Here is a 14,632-nt window from a genome sequence, read left to right on the forward strand (position 1 = left end):
CGTGGGCCTCTCATCTGCACTTGGCTCCGGAGACTCCATTCTGCTAGTCTTCTGGCAGTTTTCTGGGTTATTTAGGCAGGTGTAGGTGGAATCTAAGTGATCAGCAGGACGCGCGGTGAGCCAGCGTCCTCCTATGCCACCATCTTCCTAAACTCAAAATTTTCATTATTGATTTTCATCTCTTTTTTTTCCTTTAAGACACTAAGGGCACTTCTTTAAATTTTTTTTTTTTAACGTTTATTTATTTTTGAGAGACAAAGTGTGAGCAGGGAAGGAACAGAGGGAGAGGGAGACACAGAATCCGAAACAGGCTCCAGGGTCTGAGCTGTCAGCACAGAGCCCGATGGGGGGGGGGCCCGAACCTGCAAACCGTGACATCGTGACCTGAGCCAATGTTGGACGCTTAACCGAGTGAGCCACCCAGGTGCCCCTAAAGGCACTTATTTTAAAACCTGTATCTAAAATTCTATTATCTGTAAACTCGTATTTTTGGTATATATCAAATATGGAAAACTAAAAATAACTAGATGCCAAGGATATTAACTTCCTCTAGAAGAGGTATATGTGCTGCAGGTCTATGACTAGTGACACTACCACTTCTTGATTATTTTCATCAAATTTCAAGGACTAAGATAATATGAAACTGGGCTTCCCTGTGAGGGTGAGAGTATATTTGGTTCACCCTTCCTCCTCTAACATAGTTTCAGGATCCTAAATCAGAGAAGGGAATCTACTACATTCCAGGCTCTGAATTCTGATCTTTATCTTCCTGGCCTCAAGAGTTTGTCAGAAGTGCTGTTCAGCTTTTCAGGATCTTAACCACTTCTTTAGGGGTCAATAGATACCCAGTGGAAAAGTGGCCCCAAAGTAGGTCTCCTATCTGGGTTCCTGTATCTTCCTCATCTTGGCCCCATCACTCTTTACTTCCTTGTTACCAATACACTGCACCTTCAAAAAAAAATCTTTTTTCTTATTTCATCCTCAGTAGGACAGTTGGTCAAAATTAATTTTCCTCATTAAATTTTTCATTTGAAGAAGTTTTATTTGGTTGTTTTTCAAATATGTTATATCACTTTTTAAAGTTTCCTGTTCCTTACAAATACCTTTTATTTCTTTAAATACGGTATGTTATTTTAATTGCAGTATCTTTTAGTACATTTACTTCTTATACCTAATGTTTTTGAAGGTTTCTCTATCATTTCTTCCTAGTTCTTACTAAAGGCACCTTGTTTCCTGGTACATTTGGTTATCTTTGCGTGTGTACTGCTTACTTTCCTTGAATAATGATCTACGGAGACTACCTGAAGATTTGGGAAAGGTAACTATCTCCAGAGAGGATCTGCACTTGCTTTTATTGAGAACCTTAAGAGCACTATACATCCAGGATCACCAGGTTCATCCAGGATCATCCAGGTTTTCTTCATTTTCTCCTCCTCTACTCAGTGCCAATGTAACTCTTCCCACAGTCCCCCAGAGGTGGAGATTTCTTCTGTTTAATTATTCTGAGAATTCATCAATTTAGGTTCCCAGCTTTCATAAACTTTATGTATGTGTGCATCTTTTAAAAATTCAGCCCTTTTAGGGGCGCCTGGGTGACTCAGTCAGTTAAGCATCCGACTTCAGCTCAAGTCATGATCTTATGGTTCTGCTGACAGCTCAGAGCCTGGAGCCTGCTTCAGATTCTGTGTCTCCCTCTCTCCCTGCCCCTTCCCCTCCCTCCCCCCCCAAATAAATAAACATTTAAAAAAATTTAAAAACTCAGCCCTTTTAGTAATTTTCAGAATATGGTTTGAGTAAAAAAAAAAAAAAAAAAAAGAAAAAGAAAAAGAAGAAAAAGAAAAAAAGAATAAGCGTTGGAATTAGTATTATTGACCTAGCTCACATCCACTAGGAGTACAAGACTACTTGCTACATATCTATACCTTAAAACTATATCCATTCTATCCCATATAGCAGTTTCACACAAAACTATGTAAAATCAGAAATTACTTTCAATTATATTTTTTCTGACAAGACTGCTGTTCTTTGAGATTGGCTACATGGAACCCCAGTTATATCTGATGTGTAATTACAATGAGGGAAAACAGATTCATGTTACCCATTTCCATGATAAGTTAGTCTCTTTTATTTTTATTTACTTATTTTTTAAAGTAGGCTCTGCATCCAGCGTGGAGCCCAACATGGGGCTTGAACTCACAACCCTGAGATCAAGACCGGAGCTGAGATCAAGAGTCAGACGCTTAACTGACTGAGCCACCCAGGCATCCCAAGTTAGTCTCTTTTAAATCACAAAAACTTTAAGTAACTTCTCCTCTCAGACTTAGCACATTGAATATTAATTGATTCAGGGTATTTCTTGTCTCATTAAGAGGAAAGACAATAGTTAATTCACTGCTATAAACTTTGGCACCCCATGGGTGCTGACTAAATAATTTTTGAATAAATAAGCAAATGAATAAGTAAAAAGACATTAAGTAATACTGCCTTCAAAATACTGTTCCATAAGAAATAAAAGAAATTTCACAGTAAAGAGGTTACCACCATTTCAATAATAATGAAAAAGATTATATTCATTAGTAAGACATAAAAACAACTGAATAAAAACAGAAACACCAAATTTGAGGGCTCAAGTAAAATGAAAAGATGAATAAGAAAAACATGATTGAAAACACAATGTATTCAACCTCAGTGTGAACAGGAGGGGGTGTGTACCAATAACATACAATATAACCCCACAAACAAATGCAAGAAGGTCTGAATGTAAACAGGAAAATGCAAATTAAAGCCACAGTGAGTTATAATGAAAGATCTAACAGACTGGCAAAATCTAAAAATCAGCCATATAGAAGTGATATGGAGACTGCAATGTACAGCATTTTTTTTAAATTTTTTTAATGTTTTTTTATTTATTTTTGAGACAGAGAGAGACAGAGAATGAGTGGGGAAGGGGCAGAGAGAGAGGGAGACAAAGAATCTGAAGCAGGCTCCAGACTCTGAGCTGTCAGCACAGAGCCCGACGCAGGGCTCGAACTCACAGACTGTGAGATCGTGACCTGAGCTGAAGTCGGACGCTTAACCGACTGAGCCACCCAGGCGCCCCTACAGCATCTTTCATATACTGTCAGCGAGAATATAAATTATACAGCCTTTTTGAACATATGATCCATCAATTGTGCTCCAAGGTACACACCATAAAGAAAATCTTATACATGTGTACCAGGAGACAACATACAAAAATGTTCATAAGCAGCCTATTCATAATAGCAAACAACTATAAAAAACTGAAAAGCCTATCAATTGCAAGATGGATAAATACATTTTGGCATATTTATACTGCACTGGAATACTACACAGTAGTTAAAATTAAGAAACTACAATTATACTCAGCAACATTAATAAATATATAAATACATAACAAAGCAAAAGAAAAGCAGATCAATATTTATAACGATTCAATTTATATTTATAAAAAATCAAAGTCAGATAAAAGGACATTTATATGTTGTTTTTTGTTTGTTTTTTGAGAGAGCATGTGTGTGTGCATACAAGCTGGGAAGGGGCCGAGGGAGAGGGAGAAAGAGAATCTTCAGCAGGCTCCATGCCTAGTGCAGCGCGCAAAGCAGGGCTCCATCTTATGATTGTGAGATCATGACCTGACCCGAAATCAAGAGTCAGACACTTAGCTGATTGAGCCACCCAAGCGCCCCAATATAGGATATGTATAAACATACACATGTATGATCCTGTGAGAAAATGCTTAACATGAAATAACAGTTACTAGGAGTTGGAGAGAAATATAAGACAGGACTCACAAGAAGCTTCAACAGGTTGTGGTTGTTTTGTAAAGACAGTTGATAAATAGATACTTGTTTTATTATTCTTTATACTATATATAAAAACTATGAATATATATTCTTTGGATGTGTATTTTGCAATTAAACATTTAAGTACCAGGTGATCCAAAAGATATGCAGTTAAAAATATATATAAAAGGAAAAATAAGTATAAACATTAGGTTTCCAAAAATTACACTAGAAATTACACTGGAATTTACTTACCCATCTGCTTTCCTATCAGAGCATTAATTTCCTCCAGGATATGGACATATTATATGTTAATGCTTAAAGAATATAACCGAAAGAATGACTTTTTAAATTCATATGACCTCAGACAGCACTTTTCAAGGAAAGAATTTAGTTCATGGTCTTGATATCATCTAAATATACCACTTTAGTAAAATAACAAACTATATTAAGTTTATTTTCCCTAAAAGGCAGTCATTGAGTCCAAGTCCAACTTACTAACATTTCCTTAAACATTTACAGACCGACTTGAGTTTGAATACAATAGAAGTCACAACATCTTCTTAGATCAGCACTGAGATCAGTTACTGCTCAAAATAGTAACAGCACCTAAGCCAGTTCTTTTCATTAACATTTTCCTCAAAAGGTATCAAGAAACTTAATTTTGCATCATTAGTTATCTGGAAAAAATACATATTAGATTTTAAATGCTCCAGGAGACACAAGTAAGCCTATGTTTCATCAAATTCCACACTGCATTTGTCTATTAAATAAACATTCTTTCAAAACTAAAAAAACCAAAAAACAAAATAAAAATCTACCTCACATTTTCAAAGACTGAATAAATTATTAATGGATTCCAGATAATTGCTGTCAATTAAATGCCTATTTAAATTTTGACTTCTAAATGGTATCAGGAACTTCATCTTACCTGGGGAGGATAGTTGCTCTCTGAGGACCACCGTGAAGATTGGTCATTTGGTTTATCCACTAAAATGTTCCTGAAATAAAGAAAATTATAGCAAATAATTAAAATTATAAGTGAATATGGGGGATGCGTGGGTGGCTCAGTCAGTTAAGTGTCCGAATCTTGATTTTGGCTCAGGTCATGATCTCATAGTTTATGAGTTTGAGCCCTGTGTCAGGCTCTCTGAACTGATAGGACAGAGCCTGCTTGGGATTCACTCTCTCTCCCTCTCTCTCTGCCCCTCTCTGCTCACACTCTCTCTCTCTCTCTCAAAATAACTAAAACTTAAAAAAATAAAATAAAATTACAAGTTGAATATGAATATGCAAAAAGAGGAATAATCTACCAGATGCTGAAATTACCATAGGTATATAATGTTTGGAGCTTGAACAGAAAGAGAAAATAAAAAATAAGGAACAGAAAAGCTCTAGTATATATAAGATTTTGAAAATATGATAAAGGTAGCATTTCAAACAATGGAGAAAAAAGCAAGAAAAAATATACTTCTGCTTCATACCAAGTGACAAAGTGAACAGTACATACATTTAAGGTGAAAAAACAAAATACCTAAGAATAATAAATTACCATATATACACATCATATATATCACTATATTACACAATTATATTGTTATATGTTATATATATAATACATATATTAACATCATATATGCATATGTATATACATACAATCAATCTTTAGATTAAGAAGTCTTTTTTTTTTAATTTTTTTTTTCAACGTTTATTTATTTTTTGGGACAGAGAGAGACAGAGCATGAACGGGGGAGGGGCAAAGAGAGAGGGAGACACAGAATCGGAAGCAGGCTCCAGGCTCTGAGCCATCAGCCCAGAGCCCGACGCGGGGCTCAAACTCACGGACCGCGAGATCGTGACCTGGCTGAAGTCGGATGCTTAACCGACTGCGCCACCCAGGCACCCCAAGATTAAGAAGTCTTTAAAGTACAGCATCTGAATCAGAACTCTGGGTGAAAAAAAGGAACTGATGTAAGTAACTTTAGAAGATGGTGCCTTCACCTGAAACTATAAGGCTAAAGACAAATGGAACCATATATAAAAACTGTACTTTATTTTATAAAGTTGTTTTCTAAGATATATGGGTTAATTCTGAAATAGTTTACATGTAATGTATACTGGGGTTGAATAAATAAGTAAATGGATGGCAGATAGTGGGAGCCAAGCTTCTCACTTTGGAGTGGAAAGTTACAGAAAAGCAAAGGGAGGATGGTTAGAATGAACCCTGAGGTACTGGATCAGAGCCAGAGACATCAATCACTGTGAACTCATGTTTAGTTTAATATGGACACAGATAAATATAAAAGTAATTATAGATATATATGTGCATGTATGCACACACACCACAGTTTTTCCTAACTCTTTTTATTAAAAGGGACTAGAATTAGTGACACCCCAGTAGCAATGAGCACTCACAGCACCCAGAGCTTGGTTTCTACATAATATACCCCAATAAAAGAAAATAGAGATTCTAGGGGAAATGGCTGGTTCTAGGATTGGAACAGGGTTCAAAAGATAAACCTGGAGCATCCTGTAGCATTCAAAAAAATTAAAAAATAAAGGATGGAGACATATCAAAAAGACACAGAGAAACCAAAATAAAAGAATGAAAGAATGAATGGCCAAAGCTGAAATAATTTAAATAACAAAATAAATAGTGTAGTACTGGATTATAACCAAAGAATATAATAAATATCCATGAGTCCATACTAATATAATCCCACTCTAATCATCCAACAAACTCAAATCGAAGAACATTCAACAAAATATATGACTAATACTCCTCAAAACCCTAAATATAATGAAAAACAAGGAAAGAATGAAAACTTGTCACAGACCAGAGGCAAGTAAAGAGACATGATAACTAACAGTAATGACAGTTTATTTATTTTTTCTTAGTAATCTCTACAGCCAATGCAGGGTTCGAACCCATGACCCCAAGATCAAGAGTCACATGCTCTTCCAACTGAGCCAGCCAGGTGCTTCAAAAGTAGTAAGTATAAACATAAACATAAATACTTATTTATCTTCAATGTACAGATTAGGAAACTCAGAGAGATAAACTAATTTGCCTAAATATACAAACACCTAAGTAAGGATTTGAACCCAAGGCCATCTGACTCCAAAGTCAATGCTCTTAATTATTATACTCCACAGCTTGAGAATTATTCTACTTCTTGGAACTTAACCAAAAAAATAATCCAGGGGATATAAATCATCCACATTCATCACAGCACAGTTTATAATAGCAAACTGTAAGCAACCTAATCATGTAACAATAAGGAATTAATTAGACAAATTATGACATAACTGTGTTACAGAATACCATGTACTCATGATCTACAGGCTAACTTTAATGTCACTGGAAAATGTTCACTACACAGTAAGTGAAGAGAAAAAGTAGTTTATAGTGTGTGTGTGTGTATGTGTGTATATATATATATATATATATATATATATATATATATATATATGACAAATCAAGTATTTTAAGTAATAATATTCATACATGGAGAGATAAGTTAAAGAACATATACTAAATTGTCAGTGTCACTTTCAGTGATGAGATTACATGGACTTTTCCTGTTTTCTGTACTATTCAAGCTTTCTAAAATTAACACACAGTACTTTCATAATAAAAAAAGTTTTTTTAAAAAAGAATGAATGATAAAACACAAAATGAAGATAACCCTACACAAAAAAATTGTATTGCAGTTAAAAGCTAAAGCTAAAAAACCAGGATTAAAAAAAAATCACTGACATGAATGTTATAAAGCATGCAAGAAAATTGAACATAGAACTATAATAAAATGGGACCACAAAAAAATCATTCATGTTAATGAACGACATGAGGGAGTTTAACCAGTCATAACTGAAAGATGAGCAGATGGACCACTTAATGCAAAGTCAAAGAGGCCAAACAGTTGCAATATGTTGTGGTCTTGTGAATTTTGAAATGCCTATTAAATAGTGTTTTGGAGATTCAGCAGTTGGGTATCTGAGGCTAAAACTCAGGGGAAAATACATGTATCTTTAGGGACATCAGTACATCATAGCTAAAATATTTAAAGCCATGATACTGAATGGGATGACCTAAGGCCTGAAATGGAGCTAGAGAAGCCAAAGGACTCATTAAGCTATGGAGGTCCATCATTTTGGGGGTCTAGATGAGAAAGGTCAAGCAAAGGAAACTAAAAAGGGACAAAGGTGAAGAAAACAGAAACTCAGAAAAGTGTGGATGCCAAATGAAAATATTTTAAGTAAAGAAGTGAAAAACTACATAAAATGCTGCTGAGAAGATAGGGACTAGGTGTATTCACCCTCATATGCCTCACTCCAAGGCTAAATGCTGCTACATACAAAGTGCTTAATAAATATTTGATAATGATATGAACAGATAAATAAGTAGCACTACAAAGAAAAATTAAAATAGAACCATCAAAGCATAAAATATATTAATCATACTTATTACCTGCAACTTAAGCTTATACTAAGTCAAAATGAATGATAAATGGGGCAACTGGCTGGCTCCATTGGTGGAGCATGCAGCTCTTGATCTCAGGATTGTGAGTTTGAGCCCCACTTTGGGTGTAGAGAATACTTTAAAATTTTTAAAAATAAACAAATGACAAATAAAATACAAGTCAGAAATAAAGTGAGGTTAGCCTGAGGTGGTTTGGAAAGATGGAGGCTTGAATATATTCCTGATAATCTCCAGTCACAACATTGGGTCAACTACTAAGCACCTCTCCTGCCTGTGCGCAGCAGGTGACAGAGGCCAGAATCAGAACTTTAAGAACCATAACAAAAGCTTGGCCATAGGAATATCAAAAGACCCATGGACATCTCTCTCCCCAATAGAAAGGCATCAACTGCATGAGCATTTCTGGGACAATCTGCTCATCTCCCTGGCTCACAAAGAGCTTCAGGAGAGCTAACCGATTGGGTTCCCTTTACCACTAAACTTGAGAATCCTCTTAGCTGAGGATATCCAGATACTGAGAGATGTCTCCTGGTAACCCACAGAGAACTAACAACATACAAAAAGACTGCTGGTCTACCCGCTATCTGAGGTATGAGAAGCTTTACCCAAAGAGCACACAACACAAGAAAGCTTGCATAGAAGAATAAATGCAAAAAGAGAGCCAAGAAATCTTTTAAGAAAGAATAGTGAGAGGAAGTCATGTTATCAGCTTTTAAAAACACTTCAAATCCCTAGAATTAAAAACAGTAGGGAATGGTATAGAAACAGACTTATTTCAGAGAAACAAAAACCCAGAAATTGAGCCCAGTGTATAATAGAATTTAATATTTGATAAAGACGGTATTTTATTTCATTGGGAAATGGTAGTTCATAGTTAAATGATGCTTATGCAACTGATGGGAGAAAATAAGTTAACTCCTAACTAATACAAAATTAATGTCAGTTAACAATTTTAACATACATACATACATATACAAAAATCTTAGGAAAAGTACTTAGGGGCCAATATATGCAACCAAGTGTTAGATCTTTTTGCCAAGAAACCAGAAGGTGTGAAAAAAAATAACTATTTGATTATGAAAAAAACTTTTAAAACACCATAAAGAAAACCCAGAAACAAACAATAGAAAAAAATGTTTGCAACTCATAGGAGTAATAAGGTATTTATATCTAAAATATGAAAAATATTATTTCACATTGATAATAAGACAAACACAATGGAAAAGCAGAATAAATGATACTAAAATCATTAAAATAACCAATAAACAGCAACAAAAATTAACATAAGATATTCTTTTTCATCCATCAAATTGATTAAATTAGATCCCTACTATCAGGAAATCAGGTAGAAAAAGGTAGACATGTCCATTACCCTAGGCTTTATGGAAAGTTAATATGCAGCATCTATTAAAACTTTCAATGTTCATTTTCTTTTCCTTAGCACTCTCATTTCAGAATCTATCCCATAAAAATAAAATCATCAGTACATAAGGACATATGTATACAGATTTGTATATATGAGTCTGTTTAATGCAGCATTTTTACAGTATCAGAGAAAATAAATTATAGAACATATAAACCATGGAACATTATACATTATACCAGAGAAAATAAATTACAGAACATACAAACCATAGAATATTAAAGAATATTTCAGGAGTGCCTGGGTGGCTCAGTCGGTTAAGCATCCGACATCAGCTCAGGGCATGATCTCACAGTTCACGGGTTCAAGCCCCCTGGGGCTCTGTGCTGACCTGGAGCCTGCTTCAGATTCTGTGTCTCCCTCTCTCTGCCCCTCCCTCACTCACACTCTCTCTCTCCCTCTCTCAAAAATAAATAAACATTAAAAAAAATTTTTTAAGAATATTTCAGTTCTATGTCAGCTAAGTGGGGAGAAATTTCTGCAATGTAAGATACAAAGAAGCATCTATGATTCTATCATTGTTAACAAAAACCTGTTAGTTATATATTTGTATACAATTCAATTAACAAGCATGGTATGACCTAAATTTATATCAAGTTATATAAAGCAAGCACAGATACAATAAGCCTAAAATGGAACATAAGTACTATTAAGGGATTTTAACATTATTTATATAAACAGTAAAAATCATTATTGTAAAAATATGACAGTTGAGATGTTGACAAACTTTCCGTATTTCTGGCAAACTGACTACACTAAGTAATATCAGATAATCAAGTCGAGGTCAATCTTTCTTTCTTGTTAAAGACATAGGAGATGCAGAAGCAAATAATAAGGACCTGTTGGCTCTTAAAATTTTTAAGTGACAGGTTATCTCCCAAAGCTTGAAGTCAATTGTAGATTGTTTTTAATTCTCCCTCCTGAATGTTCCTTTCCTCAATCCATTTCCGCTCTCCTGCAAAGCAAATTAGAAAGGAGATCAAGGCAGTGGCTGTTAACATCAGTCCTTCACCAACAGTAACAGAGGCACTTATGAAAGCATTCTATAAAACATGTTCATTTAATTATCCTTCCTGATGTACTTCCTAAAGACCTTTTGAAATCCACCGCTACTACTGGCATAATATAATAGTTTTTCCTTCTTTTAATTCTGAGGAATGAGCAAGAGACATTAACCTCTAATGCTAAACATGTCAATCACAATAGCAGTTTACAACCTCTGGTTTCTAAAAGGAGAAATACCCCATCTACAGCCTCTACTGAAGGAGCAATCCTACACAGTGATGTTTTATACCTGTGACTTTCCCTAACAACTATCTAAAGGACAGTTAATCTAGACTGGCAAATGACCAATGATGAAAAAGCATAAGACAAAAAAAAAAAAAAAAGTATAAGTAAACAGAACCATTGAAACAGCAAAAAGATATACAGAATAAGAATAAAGGAACAGAAAAAGAACAGAAAGGAGAAGCCAGTCAGTAGTGAGATAAGAATGCAGCAGACAGGGATGCATGGGTAGCTCAGTCAGTTAAGTGTCTGACTTCAGCTCAGCTCATGATCTCACGGTTCGTTGAGTTCGAGCCCCTCGTCGGGCTCTGTGCTGACAGCTCAGAGCCTGGAGCCTGCTTTGGATTCTGTGTTTCCCTGTCTCTCTGCCCCTCCCCCCTTAGCGCTCTGTCTCTCTCCCAAAACTGAATAAACGTTAAAAAAAAAAAAAAAGATTGCAGCAGACCAAACAAAAATTTTTTTTACTATTGTCTGAAAAAATAAATGACAAGCAAAGAAAAAAGTTACAGAAAACACAATTCACTACAGAAACTATAGGATTCAAATAATAATGATTAATATAGTAAGGTTAAGTATTTGCCATTCTAAAATATACTTGGGGTTCCTGGGTGGCTCGGTCAATTAAGCCTCTGACTTCGGTTCAGGTCATGATCTCTTGGTTCTAATGAGTTCCAGCCCCGCATTGGCCTGTGTGCTGAAAGCTCAGAGCCTGGACCCTGCTTCGGATTCTGTGTCTCCCTCTCTCTCTGCGCCACCCCCCCCCCACCTCCACCCCCCGCTGCTTGTGCTCACGCTCACTAGCTCTCTCAAAAAATAAAATAAAATACACTTAAAATACAAAATGCAAATAATAACTGAAAACTGGTCAAGAGGAACTGATAAGGAAGATGGGCTGAGGACTAAAACGACTCTCCATGTTCACCAGGGTTTCTAAAACATACATTTTAATTTAATTTTACTTATTTGTTTAAATGTTTATTCATTTATTTTGAGAAAGAAAGAGAGCAGGAGAGAGGGAGGGGCAGAGAGAGAGGCAGAGAGAATCCTAAGCAGGCTCTGTGCTGTCAGCGCAGAGCCAACACAGGGCTCAAACTCACGAACTGTGAGATCACGACCTGAGCTGAAATCAAAAGGCAGATGCTTAACCAACGGAGCCACCCAGGCGCTCCAAAGTACATTTTAAAATTAAAATGTAATTTTTCATTCCTACCAATGCAGAATGAAAACTGAGGGCAATAAAAATGAGCCACATTAAGCCTTCAGACACAGAATACAAAGACAAAGCTGTGAGTAATTAAATTCTTCAATAAGGACTATAAAATTTATAGTGAAACACATGGGCAAGTGAAATATGTAATACAGTGTTAACTTTTTCCAAGTTATGTCTCTATTTTGCATATTTTAAAATGTACTAAATATAAACTATCAATTAAACATCAGAAACAAACTATTAAAATTCATCATGAGAAGACAATTTATTGGACATTTTGAGTTCAAATCAGCAAATTAAAAACCTTTTTTTGATTAAACATGCTCAAACCATAAGCCTACCCAGCAATACCTTTTAAATTACTGCTCTTAAGAATACTTCAAATATAAAAAGCAGCACTTGGGCAAAAAAAATGGAGCATTTAACATTTTTTTTCTCCTAATGGATGCTCAGAATACTTATTGGTAAATCCAGTCGATTTTAAATTCAGAGTTTCAGATACTCAAATACTTTGATGTGAAGAAGTCAGTCCAGAAGAGTATTTAAGGATTCAAGTCTGGAATATTTTCCTTTTAGTAGCTTGAAAACACCATACTAAAACCTGTGCCCTTTTTTTGTTGAATGATGATTTAAACTTTGACTGGGAATCAAAAGATTACAGAGGTGGCCACTAATTGGTTGGGTGACCTTGAGCACATCACATCATCTCAGGGTTTTAATTCCTTTATCTGAAGTACAAAGAGAAAGGCTGAATTCCTTGGTCTTAAGTTTCTTCCAGCTTTAATCAGAGTGGCAGCATTGCACAATTCTGCAAAACACCACTCACGAAGCCATGCTAACATTCTACAATTCTGTGAAAAGCCTTTTACATCCTTGCTCTAAGTATCACGTATAATCCTCTTCCTACATAGCAGTCAATAACAACAGACAACCCAGTGATTAGTTTCCATTATGTGTGAACACTGCTGGGGTACCAGCATAACAGTACAAGAATGGGTACCTGTGGCCAAAAAGGTACCCGTGTATTTTTTTTTAATCATGTTATTATGTATTTAAAAAAATTTTTTTTAATGTTTATTTATTTTTGAGAGAGAGACAGAGAGAAAGCAAGTAAGGTAGGAGCAGAGAGAGAGGGAGACAGAATCTGTCTGGAGCAGGCTCCAGGCTCAGCACAGAGCCCTATGCAGGGCTCAAACTCACAAACAGCAAGATCGTGACCTGAGCAGAAGTTGGGTGCTTAACCGACTGAGCCACCCAGGAGCCCTATTATATCTATCTTTTAATAAACAGTAAATGGAAATAACATAAAACTTAGAAAAAAATTACACAATAAAAAGTAATTCAAATTTTAAAAACAGAAATCAACTCAAATCAATTTTGAATATCCACATGAAAGTTAAAGAGTATACTATAAAAATAATAGCTTCTCCAAAAATTACTTATACTTGTACATATCACAGAGGTTTAGACTCCTTTCCAAATACTTCCCACAGAAGCATGGTAGGGAGGGGACCTATTATAAGCTGAAGTTACTTAATTCAACAAATATTTACTGAGTCCTATATGCCAGACGTTGCGTTGGGCTCCAGGAATATAGTGGTATATAAGACAGGATCCCCACTTGTTTCTAAAAATTATTTTCAACTTTATTTATTTGAGAGAGAGCACAGGAACAAGCAAGGGAGGAGCAGACGGAGAGGGAGAGAGAGAATCCCAAGCAGGCTCTGCACTGTCATCACAGAGCCCAATGTGGGGCTCAAACTCACAAGTCATGAGATCATAACCTGAGCCAAAACCAACAGTCAGATGCTTAATCAACTGAGCCACCCAGGTGCAGACAGGATTCCCACTTGTGATACTAATGTTCAAATGAGAAGCAATAGAAAACAAGTAGAGTTGTGAACAAGATAATTATAGACTATAAAAAGTGTTATAAAAGAAACAATGGGGTGCCTGGGTGGTTCAGTCTGTTAAGTGCTTTTGTTTTCAGCTCAGGTAATGATCTCACCGTTTGTGAGTTGGAGCCTGGTTTGTGAGTTCGAGGCCCGAGTCAGGCTCTGGGCTCTAAGCTGTCAATGCAGAGCCTGCTTGGGATTCTCTCCCCTCTATCTCTGCCCCTCCCCTACTCTCACCCAGAGGAAGTCTCCCTCCCTCCCTCTCTCTTGCTCTCAAAATAAATAAACATTAAAAAAAAAATATTTTTTTTTTTAAAAACAAACAAGGAATTGAGATACAGCAGGGGAGTTCATTTAAACCCTCTGAAAAAATGCTAACTATTCTAATTTAAAGGAGCCACCCAAAAATGAAAGTAAAATCAATTCTTTACAAAGCAATTAACAAGTTTAAAATTCTAGCAATAGGAAATAATCTGGCGAGGGAAATTTGAGAACTGAATAAAGTCAGATAATGTTCTCACAGGCACTAAG

The 14,632-nt window shown here is 35.8% G+C and overlaps 1 protein-coding gene across 3 annotated transcripts in view; it reads right to left on the reverse strand.

Annotated features, from left to right (window-relative positions):
- The window catches only part of MKLN1 (muskelin 1), a 372,917-nt gene that overhangs the window by 140,331 nt on the left and 217,954 nt on the right, over positions 1 to 14,632 (reverse strand). For all 3 annotated transcript variants that reach the window (XM_027075496.2, XM_053218071.1, XM_027075495.2), the window contains one exon: positions 4,735 to 4,804. In XM_027075496.2, coding sequence (XP_026931297.1) covers positions 4,735 to 4,804 — 70 coding nt within the window. The remainder of the gene's footprint in view (positions 1 to 4,734; positions 4,805 to 14,632) is intronic.

This window comes from Acinonyx jubatus, chromosome A2, assembly GCF_027475565.1.
Source record: "Acinonyx jubatus isolate Ajub_Pintada_27869175 chromosome A2, VMU_Ajub_asm_v1.0, whole genome shotgun sequence".
In the NCBI taxonomy this organism is placed as follows: domain Eukaryota; kingdom Metazoa; phylum Chordata; class Mammalia; order Carnivora; family Felidae; genus Acinonyx; species Acinonyx jubatus.